General features: G+C 40.3%; 1 protein-coding gene across 2 annotated transcripts in view; it reads right to left on the bottom strand.

Moving 5' to 3' along the window:
- The window catches only part of ascc3 (activating signal cointegrator 1 complex subunit 3), a 285,207-nt gene that overhangs the window by 87,120 nt on the left and 171,173 nt on the right, over positions 1-26,914 (bottom strand). For both annotated transcript variants that reach the window (XM_057340397.1, XM_057340398.1), the window contains 3 exons: positions 22,142-22,267; positions 2,735-2,938; positions 2,166-2,306 (listed from right to left, as the gene is read on the bottom strand). In XM_057340397.1, the coding sequence (XP_057196380.1) occupies positions 2,166-2,306; positions 2,735-2,938; positions 22,142-22,267 (471 nt within the window). The remainder of the gene's footprint in view (positions 1-2,165; positions 2,307-2,734; positions 2,939-22,141; positions 22,268-26,914) is intronic.

Here is a 26,914-nt window from a genome sequence, read left to right as displayed (position 1 = left end):
AAAACATCCTAACAGGGCAAGTTACATGTTAACATAGGACCCCTTCTTTGATATCACCTTCACAATTCTTGAATCCATTGAACTTGTGAGTTTTTGGATAGTTTCTGATTGAATTTCTTTGCAGGATGTCAGAATAGCCTCCCAAAGCTGCTGTTTTGATGCTAACTGCCTCCCACCATCATAGATCTTTCGCTTGAGGATGCTCCAAAGGTTCTCAATAGGGTTGAGGTCAGGGGAGGATGGTGGCCACACCATGAGTTTCTCTCCTTTTATGCCCATAGCAGCCAATGACACAGAGGTATTCTTTGCAGCATGAGATGGTGCATTGTCATGCATGAAGATGATTTTGCTACGGAAGGCATGGTTCTTCTTTTTGTACCATGGAAGAAAGTGCTCAGTCAGAAACTCTACATACCTTGCAGAGTTCATTTTCACACCTTCAGGGACCCTAAAGGGGCCCACCAGCTGTCTCCCCATGATTCTAGCCCAAAACATGACTCCACCACCTCCTTGCTGACGTCGCAGCCTTGTTGGGACATGGTGGCCATCCACCAACCATCCACTACTCCATCCATCTGGACCATCCAGGGTTGCACGGCACTCATCAGTAAACAAGACTGTTTGAAAATTAGTCTTCATGTATGTGTGGGCCCACTGCAACCGTTTCTGCTTGTGAGCATTGGTTAGGGGTGGCCGAATAGTAGGTTTATGCACAACTGCAAGCATCTGGAGGATCCTACACCTTGAGGTTTTCGGGACTCCCGAGGCACCAGCAGCTTCAAATACCTGTTTGCTGCTTTGCAATGGCATTTTTGCAGCTGCTCTCTTAATCCGATGAATTTGTCTGGAAGAAACCTTCCTCATTCTGCCTTTATCTGCACGAACCCTTCTGTGCTCTGAATCAGCCACAAATCTCTTCACAGTACGATGATCTCGCTTAAGTTTTCGTGAAATATCTAATGTTTTCATACCTTGTCCAAGACATTGCACTATTTGACGCTTTTCGGCAGCAGACAGATCCTTTTTCTTTCCCATATTGCTTGAAACCTGTGGCCTGCTTAATAATGTGGAACGTCCTTCTTAAGTAGTTTTCCTTTAATTGGGCTCACCTGGCAAACTACTTATCACAGGTGTCTGAGATTGATTTCAGTGATCCAAAGAGCACTGAGACACAATACCATCCATAAGTTTAATTGAACAATGTAAAATTAAATGTTTACGACACTTAAATCCAATTTGCATAATAATTTGGAACGCAGTGTAAAACAGTAGGCAACTCGTATATTAAGTATCAACCACTCGCAAATCTACACTGCAGTTTTACAAAAACCACTTCTAACTGTTTTCATTGTTTTGCGACACCATGTGGGAGATCCTCAGGGGTTATGATAAGGATAAGGGTGAATGTTCTTCACCATTTGTCACGTGTACACTGTCACGTGGCCTGGAACAGTGTAGTCTGCAGCATTGCAAATGGATGTGCTTCAGTTGTACAATTGTATTGATCAGTGAGACAAGACAAGCGCTCTATCAGAGCATGGTCTTGCAGACTCTATCAGGCAGGACTTGGCTGTCCCCCGATTTGATACAAGAGTCGTTCATTTTAAGACAATAATATAAAGATTTTGTAAAAATGGATGAGAAAGGGGGATAGAGAAAAGAGGAATAGAGAAAGTTTTCTATGGGAAATTATAACAACCATCCCTGATATTAGGATTACAGTATTTACAAGTAAATTATTGTCTATCAAGGCATACAAGGTTTTAGAAGGACATTGACGACATGTTCACTGTGGTTTCGGTTTTTCTTGTGTAGCTGCTTTGATGCAATGCAAGTTGTAAAAAGCGCTATAAAAATACATTTGACTTGACATTGCTGTGGACTACAGGTCCATGATAAATTTAAGATTAGTGATACAGAAATAAAACATGCGTATTGACGATTCTGTCTGAAGTCCTGGTTTAAAAACACATTGTGGTCACACTGTTGCTCTCAGGAGTATGCTCAATAAATGAGGCATTCTGGGTGGTGCTAACTTTGTCATGGAATTTCATTAGGCTTAGGGTTAGACGTATTTGAGTTAAGGGAGACATGCTGCTTATTACCCCCTTAGGCCTAAAAGCCAAAGACGTACGTGTTTGTGTGAGTTAAGGAATGTTCTGTACCTGAGTTCGAAGGATTTCTCCTTTGGTCAGCTGCATGTCTCCCGTCAGCTCTTTGACAGCAATGCCCAGCGGCTCCAATCGCTTACTGAAGTAATTAGTCATCTCAGCAGCCAGGGCCTTCATCGGAGCCACATATACTATCTGTGGAAACACGATGTGCTCATGATAAATGAGAAAACACTGTGCGTACCATTTCTTCCCTGGCAACCAGTACAAATAACAATTTACCAAGAAATATGAAGCTGGCTGCCTAAAGTGAGCGAGTTTAATGGTGATGTATGAAGACTGTCTATCATTGTTGACGGTGGCGTGCACGCATGTGAAAACAAGCTTCACGAGACAATGCATCCATTTACGTCTCCAAATGATGGTAAAACTTCTTGATGCAAATTTAACACTCAAGTCTATCCTTGCTTGACATAAATGATACAAACGCTTCCAGTCAGCACAAATGGTACCTGAGGAGCGAAGACTGGTGCGGAGATGACTTATTGGCTTGCCAGAAAGCGGAACAGCTCACTCAACACGAGCGGAATAAAATGTACAGGCTGAAAAGCACATTCACATACCTTGAACTGGTCCTTGCGGATAACACCCCCGGGCTGCAGATGTTGGCGGATCTCGTGCAGGATGGTTAGCATGGCGATGTTGGTTTTGCCGGCACCAGTGGGAGCACAGATGAGCAGGTTCTCATTAGTGTTATAAGCCGTCTCAAACACTATAGACTGGATTCTGTTTAAACTCTTCATGCCCTTGAATACCAACTGGCCGATCTAAAGACACACAAGAAGAAAACGTGACTGACCAGCAGAAAAGAACAAAATTGCAAACAAACGTTGTAGGAGTTGTAAATCACGGAAAACCGCTAATTACAAACATTCGTTGTTGTATTTTGTTGAATGGCTATTGATTTTGTTGTTTTATTTTATAATCTCAATGTTTTGTTACCAACCGGTTTGGATTAGATCGAATCTGTAGAAGATGAATCTGACAATCCTGTTTAAAAGATTGTGAGATACACATTTGTTGTGTAAAAACATGTTTATCCTGCAAAACAGAAAAACAACCACTGCGTCCCAATTCACATACTATCCGTCCTAAATAGTATACGAAAATAGAATTAGTATGTCTCAAATCATAGTATGCTGAAATGAGTATTCTCAAAGTACCCGGATGGTCTACTGTTTTAGGTGAACATTCGAAGTGTGAATCCATGGACACTTAAAGGCTGATATTACCCAAAACTCACCGCGAGAGGGCAGAGTTTAGTGACGCTACACTGCATTCATAAAATTAAATAAAAGATGCTTCGCTAAATTAATAAATGTAAGTATACAGTTAACATTACATATGAAATAATGAATAAATACATAAATTCAAAGAAGTGCTGTATTTTGATGTTCATGACAGTTCATGATCACAGTGTCGTCTACGCAACAATGGCCACTTCGGTTTTGTGTTCATATGTCCCAGTGTGTGCGTACAGTTTTGCTACGCACTAAAATGTATATGAAGAGTTTGGTTCCAAAATGAGATAACTTCGTTTTTAAATGTATTTAAAAAATCATGTTTTTATTGTGTTAGTTAGCTGTATTTTTTGAGTTATTATGGCTTAAATCAAAACAAACCAACTAGAGTTTGATTGATTTTAATTGGAATGCACAATAAAAAACATGATTGAGTTCTCATTTTGGAACCAAACTCTTCATATATTTTTCCATAACAAAAACAGTACATACTTTTAGTGCATAGTATAAGTAGGCGAATTGGGATGCAGCAAATGTCTATCTAATGTTCAATTATCAAGGATTGGGGATATTTAAATGCAAAACAAGCGTTAAATAATATTAACAAACAATTCATAGATTGTAAGGGTTTGTCACTGGAGAAGATCTAGAGGTGGTATTAGATACATCTCTGCTGTGTCTAATGCCGTTTAATAAACTGCCACTGTGTCATAATGATCTTTGACAGTGACAACTTAACTGTTTATATCTGCTGTCTATTATATTCCAACAAATAATAAACAACATGATCAAATGTAATTGTCTATAATTTAGCGGTAATGTGGCTATAGCAAATGGCTTAATACGTCTCTCTTAAACCTTAATTTCCAAATCCTTCAGCTGTATATTTTTTCTACCTTTATAGTGTAGTTTTATACACTGTGAAAGAGTGTCGTTCACTACATAACATGCTGTGTATGGTTATGTACGCTACAAAACAACTAAACAAAATAGAAACAAAGTTTAACCGATCTATAAATCTTAAAAAAAAAAAGAATTACTATAATATTCTAGTCTAAATGTAACCTTAGTGATGTTTCCTCATTTGTAAAAAGTGTGTGCACTCTCAAATGCTTGAGCTTTTCAGAGCCACGGCACAGCCGTTAGGTCACATGCTCTAATGAGTTGAGCTGTGCTGTTCATAATGGTGAAGCACGTTTGAGTCGTTTTGCCATTTTTGAGTCTGCTCAATGCAGCGTGCAAGCCAGTGAGTGTGTGCGTGTGGTAGATACACACAGAGTCAAAAGAACAGGACACAGATAGCCAAAACTTAATGAAGCCATTTTAATGTGCAGCTAATGAGAAACTCAGGTTTCTTTAAGGCAGTCGGCCATGACTCCATCTGAACTATCAATCACGTTAAGACCCCTTCAGAGGAACACTGATCCCAGGGCAGACCTGGTTGAAAATCACATTTGAAATAGTTTCTCCATAAAAATAGTTCTTTAACCATCTGCAATCCAGTTTATCTAGCAGCCAAAAGCTGCAACTAGAGATGCACCGATTGCAATTTTCTTTTCCGATTCCGATTTTCCAAATTTACGTTTGTTTTACACCAAGTGAATGACTTCAACATGAGTTTAGCATGTGTCAGAGTTTAGCATGATGCTAATAGCATCACTGTTGGCATACATACCCCATGGAGATGGAGCAGCGAGAGATGAACTACAGTGCACCTTTTTGTCTGTACAGTACATGATGCGCGTGCAGTCGGCGGATATGAGAGATGCGCGTCAGTCAGCAGAGACTCGCGGTCCGGTGGACCCACATGCGAGTATAAATGAGCCGTGAAAGACAGGCTGTGCGCGTGCACGTTTACATGTTTACTTGCGGCTTTGAGTGTACTGACGGCTGTGACGTTCTTGCCCGCATCACGGGAAACAGAAGATCGGCTTGGAATCGGCGAGACGTGAGACTGACCGGCCGGTCACCGGTCGGGCCGATCATACGAAAAACCGGCCGATTCCGATCTCTTGCCGGTCAATCGGTGCACCTCTAGCTGCAACAGTAATTAACCATATTTTAGTACAGTCACGATTACTGAAACTGTGTGATCACGTGCTTCTATATGACCTACTGTTGGGAGTTGGTTAAGCGTGTGTTGTATCAAGGTTTTGGAGGTCTCAAACACTAAATCTTGGCAAAGCTAGGACTATGAAGAGGGAACATCTCGAGTGGCATTGACATCACAATGGGGCAGCCACCCTTATCAACAGAGTTGTGATTGGATACAACTACTGCTGAGCATGGTCATTTTAATTACGGTCCTCATTTCAGGAAGTTATACATTTATTTTAGCAATGTGGACTAAAACAATTCTAGAACGCTTTTTAGTATTGGTCTTTTTCTGTCCGACATCTCCAAATTCAGCACCCCTGATTCATACCATGGTGCTTTGGATCAGTGCAACGGGGTTCAATAAAAATGCTATGGCTCTCTTCCCTTACCGTTCTTGTCTGGAAAGCTTTAAATGAAAAAAATAATGATTATCTAGTTTAAAGTCAGGAGTGAATAGCCAAGCAGAGGAACGTATAAACAGCTGTAAAAAATGACACTTCAGAGCACAGCAGTGAAAGAGCATCTGAAATGTCCTATGATGACACAAAAGAGTTATGGACAGAATTGTACTTGTATTAGACAGGTGGTTTACAGAAATACTGACTCTCAAAATGATCTCAAAATGAGTGCATTTGATGTGGACTTGCAGCCTTGTAGCATCATTTACAGATTTGCATAAACTTTTAAGTTCAAAAGGATGATCCAATTTTGTGGGCATCACATCACACACTTAACAACCATATCATCTTGAAAAAATAGATTAAACATATAACAGAGAAAAGATGACCACCAAAAAGATTTTCAATTGTGACCTGATTCTTGCTTTGATTTATTAGGCCAGTGAAAAAAGCAAATAAAAACGTATCGACATAAAACATGGCAGCTTGTTAATAAGACAGAAAAGGGTGTATTTAAGAAGTGAACAGGGGCAATTTGAATTTCATGCTGACTATGTATACAGAGTACTAAATCAGACACCTATGTGGTTTCGTTTCAGTTAGGAAGACGGGCTTCGGTTTCAGAAAAGAGCTCATATCTTTAACTGCATAAGTCTTCATGGCCCAGACGTGCCAAATACCAAAAATAGCTTTCAATAAGCTGTAAGGGCGTAATTGGTGGCGAGTTTCCATAAAGTATAACCTTCTGCTGAGTGCCACACACTCTCTATAAAACAAAAGTGCATCCGTCTTCGCCCCCCATCAAGATGGCAAAGCCAGCCCCAGCCGGTCCAACCAATTATATTCCCAGGGTGGGTCTTCAGAGGACCAACTTATAAATATTCATGGATAATTAGGAGCTCTCTTCCTCTCAGACTGAACGGTTGTGTCACCACGGTAACCCAACCGCTGCACTTGTTTTAAGAGCCTCCTTCATTTTGATTTATCAGCTTTGTCTGTAAAGGACTGCCAGTGTTTCCACACACCTTAAACATGCAAATGCATGCAAATGCATGCATGCCCCAACATTCACCTTCAAGTAATGCGTTCATGTAGCAAATATGGACTTGTCATTACTTAATGATCTCGGGAAATGTGCTGCACTTGAGTTATTTTCTCTCTGAAGCGCAGCGGGCACTATGACGCGTGTTCATCAAACTACACGCCATGTGGGTCAGGGTGGTCCCCGGCGTGCTATCGTACGCTCCGTGCGGTAATGTAGCCCTGAGGTAATCCATCAGCCAACACGTACGGAGTACGACACGCTTAAAAACAAGCCTGGCAAACCCCCAGTCATCTGTACGTTAAGAAAGGGCCCTAATCTTCTTTCACTGGCTGCAGAAATGTAAAAAACACCAACAGTAAACTTTTTAGGGGGGATGCGAGTGGCCACACCGGCAGCCCATTTCAGCCTTTTGAGTTTGAGCTTTGCCATTAACCTAACATCATCAGACAAGCTCCGAATTTATATAGTATGCTGAAGGAATGAGTACCTGAAAGCAACTTTCTACCCCTCGTATAATAGACAAAAGTTTACCCGCCAAAATTTCTGTTTTTGCTAATGTAATTCTGATTTAAATGTAAATCCCCCAAAGTTGTTCCAAACCTGTATAAATTTCTTTGTTCCGCTGAACACAAAGAAAGATATTTGGAAAAATGTTAGATATTTTTAGTTCTGGGACATGACTGACTACCATAGTAGGAAAAATTAAAATGGTAGTCAAAGGTGCCCAGAACTGTTGGCTTTCCTAAATTATTCAAAAAATCTAATTTTGTGTTCAACAGAACAAAAAAGATACAATACTTTTTCCTAATATCGTAGTCAATGATGTGCTGTCTGTGTTTGTGTCTCATATTGCTAGTCACAGCTACTCCAGTTTTAGAATTATACGGCATCTTCTTTGACTTGGTGGCACACACTTCTGAATATCAACTGGGTCTGTAAATGTCAATGTATTTGACTTTCTGTCATCAAAAATCCAATGAAGGACTGTGTTCTGTCCTCTGAAAATGAATACATCAAAAGTCCAAAGAAAGATTTTTTTATTTATTTTAATATATGACCCCTTTAATGAAATCCAGAACATTTTCATGGTCTTAATGTTATATTTCAAAACACGATGCTTAAGTACTCAAATGTCTAAGTCAATTGTATATGTTGAACTATACTTCACTTTTGCAGTTATGCCATCACAATTTAGCACTGGCGTGATTTCCAGGACAGCGATTCACTTTCCTCCTACACAAACTACATGTCAAGATGCTCGCAGTCGTTGCCCGGAGAACCCTTAACACATTCAATCTGGCAGGTTTGTAGCATTCTCCCACACCAACAGCGAACCGATCCGATATCAACAGGGAGCCACACATCGCATGACCACATTTAATTCTCGACAGAACAAAAGCACATTTCGACACCCCTACTGTAGATATTATAACAATATAAACGGACTGAGTGGAAGGCGGCAAATGTTTTTGCAGGACATATGGCGAGCGCATGACGGTAACTAACAACTCTATAAGTGCGGACAGCCGGAGATCTGACCACCTGTAAGTGGGGGGAGGACGGTTTGTTGAGTCCACGGTGAGCCCGATGGATCCTGACAGTCTAATTAACTGTGTGGATGAAGGGCCGTCGGCCATATGTGCTGACTGGCTGAGCTGGGAACACAGCAGAAACTCACCCGTGACTTTAAACACACTAATTGGAGCAATACAGCCCCCAGCAATCATTTCCCAGCAACATCTAAATACCTGCGCCTCGCCTCGCATGGATTTCTGCGCTGTCCTGGTTTCAAAAAGCGACAGAGAAAGCAATGCGCACAGTACAGAAGGCAGCAAAAACCTGTGCGCTTATCTCAAAGTCTGTTTATATGCATGTGCGTTACGTCGAAGCTGTGGCAATAATTAAATTCACAGCACTGGTAATAGAAAGCTAAAAGATATAATTGTCATTTGCACACTATCCTTTTAATTACTTTTTGGTTCCATTTCATTCCATTTGAACTGACAGCCTGATCAAGTTTTAATTGTTAGTTTTAGCAAACAGCTTATCTGCCGCCTCGAGCCCACACGGCACGGAATTACCCGCTCGAGAGATCCAAACAAACACGCACACACAATACACAGAAGCACATTTATTCAAACAACAACATGCACACCTAAGAGCAGAAGTATTTGATAAATAACAGATGCAGATCTAACAAACAGGAGGGCCATTTATTTAAAAGAAGACAGAGAGAGCTCATAAGACAAAGATAAGGCAGGAGATCAACTGACCAAAATTATGAAAAGCAAATAAAAGTAGATGCAGCAGTGTTCCTACAGTCATTCAAACAAGGAACATCCATCATGCTACCCATCTATTCTCAGTCCCGACCAGTGGCGGCCGGTCAATAGGGGGCGCTGGGGCGCCGCCCCCTTAAAGTTATCCAGAGAAGAAAGCTACTTTAATATGCCAACAATAAGTTTAATATATATCGCAAATTAATAACGTAATAAAATAATTTAGTCGTACTATTCCACCGTTAGTCATATTATCATTTATTAAAAAATCAAAATTGTATTTTGTTCATACGTGTGCGGGGCGCCGGACAAACGAGTGTGTATGTAGGCACGAACATTTTTGAAAAGCATGTGATTTGAGGCTGAGCTCTAATTGGCTTGTTTCAAATCGTCCTTGGGGAGCAGCACTCTGCGCCCCAAACCCTCCCACTTTTGTTGTAAGCGAATCAATATTGTTTTTATATTTTTGGCCTCATGTGATTGGACCGTTTTTAACGCCTCTCATTACCGCTCAGCAGATTGTCATTTGACTGACAGGTACTGATTAATGTGGAAGCAAGCGAAATTATCTCGAGATGAAAGAAAATTTGGTTTTATCTTTACAAGAATACCCGTTCCAAAGGCGTTCAGATGAAGAAAAAAAACGGATCAAGGAGCTTGGACCAGATCGACCCAACTTGCAAATTCAGCAGCAGTCAAGTGATCGCGGTCGATCTTACACTCGGTGCTTTTCCGGCACATCTTATGGAAAACGGAGTTGGCTAGCTGGATGCGATGTAAGTCATGCCTTTTATTGTTTTCCCTGTTTGCTGTTTCAAAGTCTTGGCACCGAAACGTTGTGGACAACAACAGGGGTTTGCGATTTAAAACATCTCTCTGATAAGTGCAAGCGACATGAAAGTAGCCGCAGCCATCTTGACAACGCTATGAGGCTCCAGTTTTTTGGGAAGCTTAGCATTGCTGAACAGCTAGATGAAGGCTACAGGATTGGCATTAGAAGGCACAATGAAGAGGTCACAAAAAATCGACACATCCTGTCTAGAATAATAGACTGTGTAAAATGTTGTGCCGCATTTGAGCTGGCTTTGCGTGGCCACAATGAGAGCGAGAGCTCAGATAACCCCGGGATATTCCGTGGCTTGGTCGACTTTGTTGCTTCTCTTGATGGAGTTTTGAAAGAGCACCTCGAGAATGCCTCTGTGTTTAAGGGAACTTCGAAAACCGTCCAGAACGAGCTGTTGGACTGTGTGTTGTCTGTTATGAGGGAACACATAATCCAAGAAGCACAAAACAGCGATTTTCTATCAATCCAGGCCGACGAGACCACCGATATTGCCACACAGTGCCAACTTGTGCTTGTGCTGAACTACATTGATGGCAAAAGCAACGTACAGGAGAGGTTTTTTGCTTTTATTCATCTGCATTCAACTACAGCTGATTCCATCGCTACAGCACTAAAAGAGCATCTTACTGTCATCCTTCCAGAGGATCAGAAGAGTAAACTCATCTCCCAAGCGTATGATGGAGCCAGCGTGATGAGAGGTGCCACTGCAGGTGTTCAAAGGAAGATTCAAGATGTGTATCCAAATGCCCATTACATCCACTGCTATGCTCATCAGCTCAATCTAATAATGCAAAAGGCCACTTCTCACATACCCAAAGTTAGAATTTTTTTTCTAACCTTGGAGGATTTGCCAGCTTTTTTTCAAGATCAACCAAGCGCACAGATGTTCTTGATAAAGTAGTTGCCCATAGACTACCAACATCAAGCAGTGTTAGATGGAACTTCCACAGCCGTGCCATCAATACAGTGTTTGAGCACAGAGAGGGCCTCATTCGCTGTTTTGAAACTATTCGAGACTCAGGTGACTTTGACCCTGTTACCACCAGAGAGGCAGGAGGCTTTGCCATGCTGCTGGAGGATCAGGATTTTAATTTTTTTCTGCAACTTTTCCACAACATCATGCCACACGTGGACATCCTCTATGCCAAACTCCAGAAGAAGGACATAGATTCAGTCCACATTAAGGGGAGCATCCAGCAGTTCCAGCAGGACATACAGAAGATCAGGTAGCAGCTGTATTCCTTCTTTTGAATTTGTTATCATTATTATTGTTATTAGTCATACATTTTCTTAATCCTTTGCAGAAATTCTCTCCATTCTCTGGTTAACCAAAGCAGTGAAGGAGCTTCTCAACCAAAGAGGCGGCGGTTGCTTAGTCCAGACGTCCATGAACGGATTGCAACAGAGGTAAGTTTATTGTAGTCCTTGTTACTCTGCAGTTTTTCATAGAAAAGCTATCAAAGGAAGCTATCAAAAAGAAAGTAAATATTAACAACAAGTTAAACGGCATGGTTTCATTTACCCTCTTTGGGTACTAAATGTGTTCTCATGTCTTTGAGTTTATAATTTTTTTGCTTAAATATTGTAGCAAAGAGTAGATCCTTTGATATTGGGCTTTATTAAACTTTATGAAACTATACTACATTTATTTGCAATGCATATTTTACTGCAAGTCAATCTATTTAACCATTTTCATAGTCTTTAAATAGTGATCTAAATAGATTTGTTATTCTTAGGTTTCCTCTAGTGGTGTGCCCTTTTTATCTGATTGATATGAAAATGGCTGATAATAAAAAAATGCTATTAGCGCCCTAAGCATCAGAAGTTCATGAAACTTGGCACGTTTGTCTAGTCCATATGTATGAAGTTTGGATAAATCAGGGATTCAAACACTGAAACTGGTCTCCGTCTCTCTATGACTTACAACTGATCATGTTGCAGTTGAAATTGACATTTTGTCATCACTACATCATTTTTGTTTTTGTCCTTCACTCTGTAGGTCTGTGACACCATACTCCAACACACCATGGAACGGTTCTGATTCACAAGCCACCTCGTTAGTGCCACCCTGCTGCAAGCAGACAGGTTTGAACAGTACACAGTGGCATTTCCTGAAGATGCACTGAGTAGGACTTTGAAGGCCTATCCAGTGCTCAATGGGAGTAAACTAAAGACAGAGCTTAGTCTCATCTACTGCAAGGAAGAGTTCAGAACCTGTTGTGGTGCTGTGGACCTACTGCAGCTGTTTAAGGAGAACAATCTTGAAGAAGTCTTTTCAGAGACTGTCACTCTCCTAAAGATCCTCATCACCACACCCATGACCACAGCAGAGGCTGAGAGGTGTTTCTCAACTTTGAAAAGAGTTAAGACTTTTCTGAGAAATAGCATGACCCAGGAGAGACTAAATGCATTGGCCATGCTGAGAATGGTGACTGAGATCATTGACTTTAACCAGAAGGTCATTGAGAAATTTGCAAGTCAGAAAGAAAGGAGAGCAAAATTTATTTTCAAATAGTGTTAATGGCCAATGATTAGGTAACTATAGTGTGTTGTGTTTTTTTTTAATGATTACCTTGATTACTTCATTACTGATAATAAACCCACATTCAATTCAAATTCACTGATTCATAGTACATTTATTTGCATGTATTAACATTGACTGTAATAATGATACATCACCTGATTAATGGCTATTTATAGTCCTGCATTACTGACAGTTGTTGTTTGCGCCCCCCCAAATATTTTTAGCACCAGCCTCCACTGGTCCCGACATTAAAATTGATCTTTAATGTAATGCACCCATGTGCAAAACAGCACACTGCTCTTATATAGGACCAAGATTCCCTGGGAACTACGCTATTCTGTTTTATTTTGGCCCCACATACAGAGATTATACAGTTCTTCTTGTTTGCGTATTTGGGAAATCTTTCCACAATGTAGCAACGAGACCCTGAGACCGGAGCCGAAATCCGTCAATTGCATGTTCAAAACAACTTAGGCTAAAAATTAAACATGGCACATTCGATGCAATGTAAAACAATAGTGCGATACAGTGTTCAACAAATATGCTTGTTATTTGTGCATCTTTTGATATGTGGCCTATGGAATTCCTTGTATATTATACAGTCACCGATGTATCTGTGATGTCTTTCTGGGCAAGGCCACCTCTGTTCATAATTATAAAATAATTATTTCATGAAAAATATGTAATTATATGTTAATAAAGAAATTTAATGCATTTGTTATTCTTTCCCCCCCTACTCTCTCAGACAGACAACAACACACATGCGAGCGTAAACGCTTGCAAAAGAGTAGCAGAAGCAGCGTTCCTCATGCAAACAAGGTTAAATGCCCCTCTCAAGGGCGTATGATGAAAAGACAGGTTTGAGATCTCATTAATGCACAAACTCAGATTCAGCCTGCAACCTTTGTACAAACAACATACTTAACTGTTGGCTATCATACCAGCGGACAAGACGATTTATAAAGCTGCCGCAAGAACATATCTGCATAATATACTGATATATTTTCAGGCAGATCTTTGAGCCGTGTTGAGATTTCAGGACGGTAAAATGTGTCGGGAATCATGGGGGATTAATCAGGAAAGTTTTTCGAGGATGTACTATGGACAGATGTGAGATTTGTACCAGCTCATGCCAATGAAGTGAAGTTTTGTCTTCTGAGTCCCATTACCCACGCTTTCACGGACTCCCAATATGATCTCAATAATGCACCGCATGGTCAAAAATCAGTAAAGTAAATACATGTAAATAAAATTAAACCGTATACTTTTTATGAATAGCTAAAATGTTTTTAGCTGCATCCGAGATGTTACCACCAGAGATGACTACATTGTAACATAAGACCATTTTTATTGGTCTAATTAACCTCTTCCTTACACACTGCATCACCGCACACATCCACTGATCTATTTTTCCCCAACTCCAGACGTAACCAAAGTTGGGGTTTATGACTTTTTGGTGCTTTTAATAGCTCTGTAAATTGCAAGCACATTCTGATTGGCATTTTCTCATTCATCCACTGTTTCTTTGTCCCTAACTTCAAGCAGCTATGCCCACTAAAAGATGCACACAAATAAGTCATAATCAATCACTCATAGGAAAGAGACTGTAAAATGGTTTATACAACAGTTCTTTTTGGTTCTCGAATCTGATTGGCTCAGAGCCGTGCGATATTCCACCAGGATCAACACGGGAACTGACTGTTGAACCGCTTCACTGACTGTTTGTATCACTCCGTAACTAAACTAACGGACTATGCTGTCCTAGCAACTGCGTTACGCTGAAGAAGTTAGACAGCTAGCTAACAAGCAAACACACACACACACACACGTGAAGCAGATTATCCTTTGCAGAATGTTTACTTCTGTGATGCTTTCTCATTTTTTTATAAAACTGGCATACAATAAACAAGATATGAAATTACAAACTGCACATTAATTCGTTTGGTATAGCCTACATATAAACGCGTGCACTGCAATCTGCACATGGGTGTACATGTGATGCGATAGGACTTTCTTTCATTATCATATTATATAGATCACAGTTTAACTTCCAAGAATCGATATTATGTTAACACATAATATGAATGCTTACAGGTAGTAAATAAACTTACAGGCATATCTTTCTCCAAGGCAAAGATTGTTTGAGTGGTGAACCGAAACTAATGCTGTACGACGACTGAGGTCTTTTCACCCAATTGCTCTTTTTGTCATAAGTATGAATAAACAACTATTCGTTTATTTTGGAATTGTGTTTTTTGTCAAATAGTTTGGGTTGACTTCTCAAACTATTTTAGTAAACAAGTATACTCAGATTTTTCTTTAAGTAAAAAAATATGCTTTTTGGTGATTCCATGAAGGTAGAACTTTTTATGAAAAGTTTTATATAAAAAATAAAAATTTTTGAAGAAACCCTTTTTTTTAAGATGTTGATATATATTTAAAGTCCATAAGAAATTACTTGTAAGACTCTTTTGTGGTGTAGTACTTATAAGATTGTTAGTATGTTTGTGTATATATTTGTATATTTGCATGTGAATATATATTTTATTTTTACTTTATATAATTTTATGTAACCTGTCTTGCTGTTTGTTTTACTGTATATTTTTATGTTGTTTGTATGTATTTGTCTTGTTGCATTAATACAAATAAAAAATGACTGAGATCTAAATCTCAACACTGCACATGTATGGAATAACAAACTTCAATACTGGGAAATGGCCACTAGGTGGCAACTATACACCATGATAATTGGAACTTCCACTTATGTGAAACTAAACGTTGTCCGTGTTGACAGTGTCTCTTCAATTTATTCACAGCACTCTGCACTCTGACACGAGGGTCTCGATCACGGGTTTAAGATAATAGAAATGGGATTAACACATTCAAGGTGAGTTGCCTTTTAAAAGTCTCTCTCAGCACAGTGCGCGCACATTTAAAAGAAGTGACGGTTTGGAATTAGTAGCAGAGGTTTGCTTAACTGTAGTGCTGGGCTGAAATTCATGAAGGAAGAAAATCGTTCCCCTGTTCCTTTAAAAACCGGAGGGTTTTAAAGACACTCCTATGTTGTTTCTGATTTATGTACACATGTGCTGTACGAACTTTTGTATAAATGCAATATCGCTCTTGTAGTTGTGTATATAGTGCGCTTATATCAGCACTATATACACTCATACTCGAGCGATATTGCATTATTGTTAAATAAGGAAATATAACAAATAAATATACAACTTATTTTTGTAAAATGAAGAGGTTTGCACTAGTAAAAATTAGTTTATATTTTGTTCATAATTCCAATTAAAAAATAATGACAATAACAATAATAATGATAGCTTATCACATAATACAACATTATAAACGCTTTAGATGGCAACACACTCACATTCCTTTTAAAGTATAATGTAAACAATCAATAAAAAAATCACTGTTCTACTTTTAATATTACAGTATTTTATTCTTCAAGCATTTGACATTGGATATTCATTACAAATGCATCATTTGTTAGTTCTGTTATTTGGAAGCAGACATGAAAATCAAGAGGTAAACGACTGCACAGCTGCACAAATTTAAAAAGCTTTTTTCATATGCGGAGAGCATCTGCAGTACTTTTGCTTTTTACAGCATTACTGTGAATATCAAGCTGGAGATAAAATGTGCAATTTGCAAGCAATGTCACTTGAAAGTCACCTTTCATGAAAAAAACTCTAACTGCTGTCAAATGAGAAGGAATAATTCATCACACACCAAGAAGTAGAAACACAGTTTGTTTTTAAAAAACAAACATACAATATTAACATTTACTATGCTCTGTTATAATATAATAACATAGTACAATGCCAATTTTATTTATTTTTTCTATTGTGCTTTTCACAGTTTTACATTGTTGCGAAGCAGCTCTTCAGCATAACATGTATAAAATAACATATGTAATATATATATTGTATCTGTAACGAGGAAGGCGAGAGGAGAGCCGTGAGGGAACGGTGCAACATGCAGCTGACACTCATTATCACTCACGTCACCGGCCTCGCACCTTTCCCTCAGGGCTCTCGTCCGCCTTCCTCGTTACAATATCATGTGTGGTTTTCACCTCAGTGAAGCACAGAAAATAATATCTCTAAATGCTCTTAATTTTTCATTTTGTTTAACTATTGGAATGATGGCTACTAAAGTAAATGTAAATATTGTTATATATTAAGGTATACAGTCAGAGCAGGCTTCAAGTGTTTATTACACTAAATGGACAAGAAATTAATTTCCGTGACATCAAAATGAACAATTCTTTTTTCATGTAATGTTACAGTGTTTATTATAAATTATTTATTTGCCTTTATAATCTTCACAATCAAATTTAGAAACGTCCCCTACTCTCTCCTCTGCATTACGTAGGTTTCGGCATGAGGATGGGACTATATTGACTGTACATTGGCCAGGCTTCCAACGATCCAATCAATTCAAGCCGCATCCTACATTTTTTCACAATCCAAAGCCATACACAATACATCACACTTTGGAAGAAAACACCATCTCAACTTCCATTTCATACTGACTTGAATAACTTATTTTACTAACTTTGATTTATACTTCATGTAATTATTAATCTGTAAAACAAGTTCTTCTCCAATTTAGGTTCTCTGTAATCCAGCTCCTGACCTAGTCAACTTCCAGCCTTTAACCAACTATTTTTTTATAGATCCACACTAGGGCTGTCACAGATTTTCAGTACATGATTATCACGGCCCAAAAAATCCGAAAAGCTATATTTTTGAGATGTCTATTGAATTAAGAACAAATACATATATAAATAATGCCATCAATCACACTCATCTTTAATTTAGTTTATTATTCATTATTATTATCTCTTCAAAATATGAGGGTAGAGAGCATGGAGTGAGTTTGTAACAACTGTGTTTCTTATTGCAAAATGTTACTTGCAAAACCTACTATGATAAAGTGTCAAACAGATACCGCAGCTGAATTATTTGCAATATCATTTTCACGGTCCACTGTCTGCCCTCATTTACCACCCTATCATCTGGACATCTTTTGTTAATTCCCATCACCTCGGCATCAATTGTTAATTCCCATCACCTGTCTACCCCTCGTGATCTGTCTTATTTAAGTTCTCTTCTTAGTTCAGTTCTTTGTCTGGTATTGTATGTGTATATGGTGTTGTGCTTTTTCCTGTGGATTATATTAAACTATATTGGATTATCTGCGTTTCTCGAGTGTTCCCTGCATGAACCATTACAATCATCATATGAATAGTATTAACACAATATATCAATAGTCTTGGTAATTAATATCACGATTATTCAATCATGGTATATTTTGACAAAACTAATCCAGTCAATCTGAAACTTGTGTCAATATTAGACAAATGCTCTGTCAATCAGCACCCTAAAAACGCTTCATGTTGGGTACTTTAAACAAAAGCGTTGTATTTTAAAATGCAAGAAAATATATATTTAGAGAAAATAAAAAACTGATGAATTACAATTCAGTAAACTGAAACACAAATGTTTAATATAGAGCTTCATTATGTGCATTGATATAAAAAGCTGTATGATAAATTTGCAGAGCGTTTTCAGTATTGTCATAAGTGACATTATATGCCCAGTTACAAAAACATTTTTACAGTTTCCTCTAATACAAGCATTAGAGATCATACCTATCAATCAATGTGCAGAACACTTGATTTTCACACTATCGTGCTGATGTATACAAGTGTGCGTTTGTTTTCATTTGCCATCTCTGCGGAGGAAGTGCACCATATTTCTTCCCACAAATTAGAAAGGCTTTTACTGTTGGAGTCGAGCACAACGGCAGGGCTTGAGATTCATTAGTTAAAAGGTTTCCTAATAAATTCCCTCCTTTTAATGTTCCTCGCAGCTATTAAAGGCACGTTGAGCGGCAATGTCCCTGTTAGCCATTACGCCTTTCAATAAATGACAATCGCAAAGCACTTTAAAAATAAAAAGGAAAAACACACACAGGCTACCAGGCCTGCCGCTCAAAAGTGCCGAATAGCACATAAAGACATATTAGCCGTTTCACGTGGCTGTTTTATAAGAGCGAGGCACGTCGTTTCTGAGTTGCGGAGGCTTTAGTTAATGAATAGAGGCACTTCTCCACTACCACTAATTCACAACGCTTATATCAATCTGAATCACTCGAGACAGAAAGAGTGATCCGCTTCAACTGTGGACACCTGAGACAGGACAACTGTGATGAAACTCCTGTGAAATCACGCACTTGGGTCTTTTCCGATGTTTGCCTCACCTGTGATGTATCGTTCTGTAGACTTTTAAAGCAGAAACAGCTTCCACGCATCCAAATTTAGGTGAAAAGGGTGCTTCATTGATTACGGTGTGAAGCTCAGCGCTTTAATTAATGGCATCCTGAAAGGGAGGAAAGCACAAGGCTGGAAATGAGCCCCGGGGGGGCTGGAAAATAAATCTGTGCTGTCCATTCCTATATTTACCCTCTTACTGAGCAAAGACGGATACTCTACCTGCTTTTTCTTTTAACTAAAACACACATAGGCATGCGGAAGACACCCGTTTGTGCTGCGGGGCGAGTTTGAGATCACCTCCTGTGTGTTAGGAACACAAGAAATGAGTGATGATCGGAGATAACAGTTAAGAAAGGACATTCCTCTTCCGTTCATTTTTTGACAGATTTCTTCACGTGGGCAACAACAGGCAAGTCAAGCATATTTTTGTCTCCATTAGGGCAGTAGTTTGACTCCCTGCTTTTAAACGCTCTCTCAGAGCAGTTATTATGTTTGACACAGTGGCAGCCACTAAAAGCTGCAACATCAAGCAACATCCGCCGTGCCTGAGGAGTCCAGGATTACATACACGCACGCACCATACGGTGGAAAATGAGTAGCGAGACAAATATTAATGCAATAATAAGAGAATGGTGTCTCACTGTGTTGAGATCCAAAGCTGAAAAAATGATGCCTGGCATTCTGTTTTAGCAGGCCATTTACATGACTTTGAATTGAATCACGTTTTACTTCCATTTCAAAGTTCAGACCAATGCAAACCATAATTTTATAATCCCACTTTTTTAACATTTGCAGAAAAACTGTAAATACTGTATGTATATATATATATATATATATATATATATATAAAATTAAGACTTAATACTTCCCAAGACTTACTGTAGAAGTAAATGCCCACTGCTATGATTGTTTTGCATATTAAAACTTTGAAGTGATGTATTTTAAAGAACAAAATGGGTCATTTTGGTTAAAAAAGTATAAATGCTCAGCACATATCAAAAGCCTTGTAATAGACGGTACAATAGGATCATTTTAGTGTCTCTGAAAAGTCTTTTTATGTCTTGTTTAAAAATGAATCAGCCGTAAAATTAAGCAAACCGTGTCTAATAAAAGCTGTTTTTAGACTGAGAAAGTTTCGAGTTCGGAAAGTCTAAAAACAGTGTTAAACCATTTATTATCCAGCATCTTTATTAAAGCTACCAGCTATTTAGAATTTTGTCAATGTGTATGACAGACTGACCGATGAATTACAACACAAACACACAAGCATGGCCATACGACAATTAAGACAAAACATTTCGTCAGGCGTGACTAATCGATTGGTTAACACTAACCATTTTGTCACACTTGCCGATCTTGAGAATCTGAACATAGCTTGTAGCTAAGCCACGACCACACGGCTGTCAATATGATCAACACACTGATAACCGTGAAGGAGACCCAGTCAAGTTCGCCAGTTAGCCACGGCCAGCACATCCTCTCATTCATCTCAGAGTTTATTCAAAATCATCTCCTACCGCATTCCGCAAGTCTTTTTTCAGAACGGCAGACAACAACTATCCCCATCCCATTATATAAGGTTTATTGTGACCCTTCATACTAGACCAGGGATAAACATTGGGCGATATTCTCTATAGTCAGATCGTTCTATCGACAGCCTGTGGATCGCCGATACACGATAGTATGGAGGGGCAGGTCAATTTACGCATTTATGTATGAGAAGCTGGATTTGTGGACCAAAAACAAAAGCAAACGTGACTAAAAAATGCCCACGTGTGACTGCAATTAGCATTCTGTAAGTGTGTGAGTTCAGTGCAGCTGGCAACATTGTTACCTCCCACCATAAACTAGAGAAAGTAAACTATTGCTGTAAGTCTATGTCATTAATCTGAATGCGTCATTGACTCCCGCATGCGCTGTTATTCAGGGTTCGTACACATTTTTACCAATACATTTCCATGACTTTTCCTTGACTTCTCCATTACTTTCGAGGCAAAATTCATGACCCATAAACTCTGAGCCAATGTATTTAGTCTTCACCTCACTTCCGTCCCACAGCCTGACGTGCATGTCTAACTGTTTCGTCTGTAAGTAATGATTCAGGCTTTCGTCGAATAACATCACATACGCTCTTTGCTTCGATATGTTTGACAAAGTTAGTTTTTTTAAATAAGGAGCCAGTCCAAACGTGCAAATATACGAACATTTACGTTCGCCGCATGCAAATCTGGCAGCTATCTTGCTGTCGGGAAACATACCAGGAAAAACTTGCCGACTTGTAAGAGTAGTGAGAGTTAGCCACCTTTAGTGCCCACAATACCTTTGCAGTTAGGGCTTCGTTTCTTGACACAGCATCCGAAATGGTCCCTTGTTTGATGGAGGACTTAAGTGAAGCACCGCAGCTAGCTGTGGGTGTCACGGCGTTCCTCGGATTTAAAAACCCGGTAATGGGGTTCAAAGTTTCTTCGTGCGCAAAAGCAGACTTGTGCTTCGCGCCTTTAGCTTAGCTACTTAACGCTGCCTCTCCCATGTTCGAAATGTCAAATTTTTTTTGCAGAGTCGACATTTTGCACGTCCTGGATCATGATCTCTTTCAAGCCATACATTATTAATCCGGCATTTTCCTGGCAATTTCTAAATTTAGATCCACAATTTATCAGAGACATTTATGTTTATGTTAAGTTGCCGGCTCAAAGCAATTCCTGCAATGAAAAGCCAGAGCCGCATTACAAGCTCTCTCATGCGCGGAAAACTCAAACCCCCGCACATTATAAACTCTCTGGCGCGAGGAGAAGCCAGAGTCGTGCGCAATACACGCTCCCTTGCATGCGTAAAACTCAGACCCTGTTCATTACAAACTCTATCTGGCGTGAGAAAAAGCCTAAGACGCATGCATTGTAAGCTCTCTTGCACGAAGCAATGCGCAATGCACGTTTGTAATATTAATTCGCAACATGTATTGACAAACAGGCAACTATCGTCTAAGGAATCAATGCTTATGTCGCTTATGTCTAACTACGATGTCTAACTATCGTCGATACACGATAGTATCGTCAATCATAACAACCCAACCAGGGATACTCATTATCATGGGATTGAGGTAGTATTGACCATCCCTATCCCAAAAAACAGGTCTACGACTGCATCTGACAGCATGTAGAGGAGAGCATCAGTCGATGTGAAGAATAGAAAAGGGGCACATGAAGTGTGAACACAAGTGCTGCTGAATGTGAAGAGCTGTGCCACTGACCTCGTCCAGCTCCGAGATGTACATTGGTTTCTCCTCAAACCCAATAGGCATGGGCACGTTGGGGGGGATCTCAACCTCTTCATACATCTTGTTATTTTCTCTTTTGATCCCCTCTGGCAGCAGCATCTGAGAGGACACAGTTACATAAAAACACAATACAATTGAATTAGTTGACAACGTATTAAACATTAAAGAACAGTGTGGAAGGTTACAGTCACCAGCAAGAAACCAACAAGACACTGTAACTTTTACATAGTCTTATGCCTCTTTATCGCCCTCTCAGTTTGAAACACTAAAATGCATGACTTGCAAAGTTATCAATTTTATGATTAATTATGAATCATTATTATAAGCTCACCATTGTGAATCAGGGTAAAGAGGATGTTTTCATCAATATTTTTATGTAATTTTTATAAATTGCAGCTTTAAAGAATTAGTCTTTAAACTAGTACATCACACAGGCATATCTCAGTGAACTTTATTTAAAGAGATATTTCACCCAAAAATGAAAATTCTGTTATCATCTACTCACCTTTATGTAATGTCATACCTGTATGAATTACTTTGTTCTGATGAACACAAAGAAAGATATTTGGAAGAATCTTAGTATTTTTCAGTTCCGGGACATCATTGTAGCATAGCATAGTAGAAAAAAATGTAATGGTAGTCAACGGTGCCCGGTTTCTTTTCCTAAATTCTTCAAAATATATAATTTTGTGTTCAACGGAACAAAAATATATATATGTATTTTTACCTACTATGGTAGTGGATTATGTCCCAGAACTGAAAATTGCTAACATTCTTCCAAATATCTTTCTCTGTGTTCATCGGATCAAAGAAATGTATTCAAGTTTGAAACAACCCGAGGGTGAGTAAATGATGGCAGAATTTTCAAGACACCGAAACAGCGTTATAGTTATCAATACATTAACCTGCAGAGTTTTGGGAGTGACTTCCGTACACAGATGGAGTGATAATTTAAAGGATCGGCTCCCACATTTAAATGCTGTCACTCACTGCTGTGTTTACATGGCCTTTGAGCAGTCTATGTATTCTGTTCTGAACACCTCATCTATTATACAAGTGTGAGAATAAATATCTAAATTTAGCACGCCGTATTTCCTCCAGCGTTTATAATTACAGCTCATCTTCAACAGAGAGAAAGAGAGCATATGCTAAACTAATGAATGTGTCATATTTAGCTGTTGATCACACTAGACAGTGTCATTACTCATCGTATCCGCCAAAAAACTGCAGCTTTCCGTTGCAGGATCCTAGTACAAAACCTTCTGAGGAACTTCTTAAACGACACGGTCATACATGATCTGTAGTACCTGTTCGGCATGTATAGCAAAGTTGCTTAACGAAGGGAGAATCCAGAATGAGAATCACTCATTTAGCTCTTGGGTCGGTCCTTTCTAGCAGCTGAAAAACTATGGCTGATACCATGGGTGCTATGGCTATGGGTGACTGTCAGTGGGCCTCACAACAGAAGGGGCCTCCGCTCATACCCGAAAAAGAGAATTTTCCCCTGCCGTCACGCCGCGCATACATCAGGGTTAAATGTTAAGTGGACTTGAGGGAAAAGTGTCGTCAAAATTATTTTAAAAAGAAACTTTAGTTTCAAGATAGGGGGCAAAAAATTAAAAGTTATTTTAAATTGAAATAAATGCCACCATGGCATTAAATGCAACGTTGTGAGATCGCTGGATAAAGGAACTCTTCTCTGAGCTTTTGCGGCACTCAGAATGTTCTAAATGTCGTAAACGGTGTAAGTGGGAAAATATGCTATTTGTATTATTTAGGGATGAATGTTTTCTCAACCGACTAATAAACGTTTGACAACATTTTTTTATCTTTAACATTAGATCTTTACATCTTACATTTTCTTTTAACAAAATTATGCTCAAAATGTTTGCTCATTTTTATTCCTAACAAATAATCCATATACAATAAAACAGTACTATGACAAACCCACTTATATTTAACATAGTTTTATGAATAAAAACAAATAAGAGGGATATATTACATAATATAAGTGTTTCAATACAAAATTAAATATTTGTTATTTTAATAAATACACAATAAAACAAATTCCCTGATCTTAAACAAACTAAATACTAACAAACTTTCTCTTGCCCTTTTTTCTCCGCCATCGTCCTGACGTGCCTGACTTTAAAACGAAACTGCACCACACACGCTTTATGGAGCAGACTCATCTTAATTCATCTGTAATGTCTGACTGAACTAAATTTACTTTATTTAAAAAAAAAAAAACTTTAAGTGAACGTAAAATAGTTCTGTTTAAACAAATCAAATACAGGGTGGATAGAATTTGTTTAATAACTGACAACTTAACAACTGACCTCCACTGATCTTCGAAAATTGCTGTGTTGCCTTTACAAATCCCATTTATAATGCAATAAAACCAACAACATATGTATATGAGTGAATGCAGAGGGGGAAACTTCTAGTTTTGTTGTTTTCTACACAGCAAAATCACTGGTGTCAAATGTTCAGGGTGTCAGGGCTGGACTGAAAACACACGGATTCAATAGCGGGTTAACAAAGTAATTTATTAGTCCAGAACACACAAAGTTTGTAAGAGGACGGATCCTTCCGGAGCCCTGGAGGGTAGCGGCTGACTGCGAGGCCAACTGGGGAAACCCCGGTGTACAGCAGCGTCAGCCAAGGGGTGGGGAAGGTGTCCCTAGAGCCACGCGGTAGGCAAGATCAGAGGTTGGAGAGTTCCAGGGTAGATGGGGAGGAAACGACTGGCAGGCAGATGATCCAGCAGTAGCTGAGGCGTGGATGGCGCTGGAGAACCGGGAAAACAATCCTCGCAAAACTAACCCAAAAAAGGGAAAGGAAAAAAGCTAGGCAACCGAGTGTCGCCTGGGCAAAAAATAAAGAAACACAGGGTTACTCTGACTGGAAATAGTGATCTCTTCGGGGAGAAAATCCAAAACAACAATCCACACGAAAAAATGTCCTTCCACACGACAAGACAAGGCAGGACAAAAAACAGGATCAAGATCAAGATCAAGATGGAACTTACTTTAAGCAAGACAAGATTTAGAGACAAGAGATGGGTACTGGGTGACTAACGTCAACGATCGCACAAGGGACAGTGAGAAGTGATGGTGACTTTAAAGGGGTGAGGTTGATAGACACCAGATGATAGCACTAAGGCTAATGAGGAGAGAATCAGTAGCGGCTGATGGGGAACACTAGACGCGGACAGCGAACACGTGAGATTGTCAGACAGCCTCCACGTGCTAGGACATTCACACACACACACATGGCGAGACAGACAACAAAACACGTGCTCACCCCGAAACCCAACATTACCCCCCCCCTCCAGGAGCGCCCCCAGGCGTTCTAGGAGGAGGCTCACCTCGTCTCCGTTGGAGATCCACGATCAACGAGCGGTCCAAGATGTCCCGGGATGGTACCCAACTCCTCTCCTCTGCGCCATAGCCCTCCCAGTCCACTAGATACTGAACCCCTCTAACCCGTCGACGCACATCCAGTAGTTTCTGAACTGAATAGGCAGGAGCGCCGTCCACCAGACGTGGTGGGGGGGGGGGGGTGTTCAGCTACAGGCAGGATTAAGGGGAGAAAAAAGCACAGGTTTAACCCGGGGGACATGGAAAACAAGGTGAACCCGACCGAGGGAGGGGGGGAGTCTGAGCCTGACGGCCACCGGATTAACCACCTTGGTGATACGGAATGGCCCAATGAACCTGGGCGCCAGTTTACGAGAGGGCGCCCGGAGAGGTAGGTCCTTGGTGGCAAGCCAAACTCGTTGACCACACACATAGGTAGGAGGAGAGGATCGGTGGCGGTCGGCAGCTGTCTTGGTACATCTAGAGGTTCAGGTCAGAACCTCTCTGGCTCTCCGCCAAGTGCGACGGCAACGTTGGACGAAAGCCAGAGCCGACAGTACCCCAGCGTCGGGGTCCTGTGCAGGGAAGAGAGGGGGGTTAGTCAGACTACCCTGGTTAGTCTGAGGATGGAAGCGAGAAGACAGACTAGCTGAGGACCCGATCTGTCTGCAAAATTCCTTCCAGAACCGGGAGGTGAACTGCGGACCCCTATCAGAGACCAAGTTGACCGGCAAGCCATGGAGCCGGAAGACATGATCAATGAGCAGTTGTGCGGTCTCCCGTGATGAGGGAAGTTTGGGAATGGGGATGAAATGGACCGCCTTGGAGAAACGATCCACCACCATAAGAACCATGGTGTTGCCGCCAGAAGGAGGAAGCCCAGTAACAAAATCAAGGGCGATGTGTGACCAGGGGCGGGAGGGGATGGAGCAGACCAGCGGCAGGGTGATTACTAGGTTTGGACTGGGCGCACGTCGGGCAGGCCAACACGAACTGTCTGACATCGGTGATCCATGATGGCCACCAGAAACGTTGGCGAATGGAGGCCTTCGTTCTCCGAATCCCTGGATAGCAAACCAGTCTGGACGAGTGACCCCACTGAAGGACTTCAGGATGCAGCGCCTCCGGAACGAACAACCTGCCCGCTGGACACCCCGTTGGCACTTGCAGCCCCCGACCGGCCTCCTTTACCCTCTGTTCGACTCCCCATGATAGTCCCAACCACCATCCCCGTGGGGAGGATGGCATCAGCCGAAAGCCTCTCACCCGGGGACTCGAACAGGCGGGAAAGGGCATCGGGCTTGGTGTTCTTCGACCCGGGCCGGAATGAGAGGGTGAAGTTAAAACGGCCAAAAGCAGTGCCCAACGGGCCTGGCGAGAACTC

Source organism: Triplophysa rosa, linkage group LG8, assembly GCF_024868665.1.
Source record: "Triplophysa rosa linkage group LG8, Trosa_1v2, whole genome shotgun sequence".
Taxonomy (NCBI): domain Eukaryota; kingdom Metazoa; phylum Chordata; class Actinopteri; order Cypriniformes; family Nemacheilidae; genus Triplophysa; species Triplophysa rosa.
This window is presented reverse-complemented; position numbering and strand designations above follow the sequence as displayed.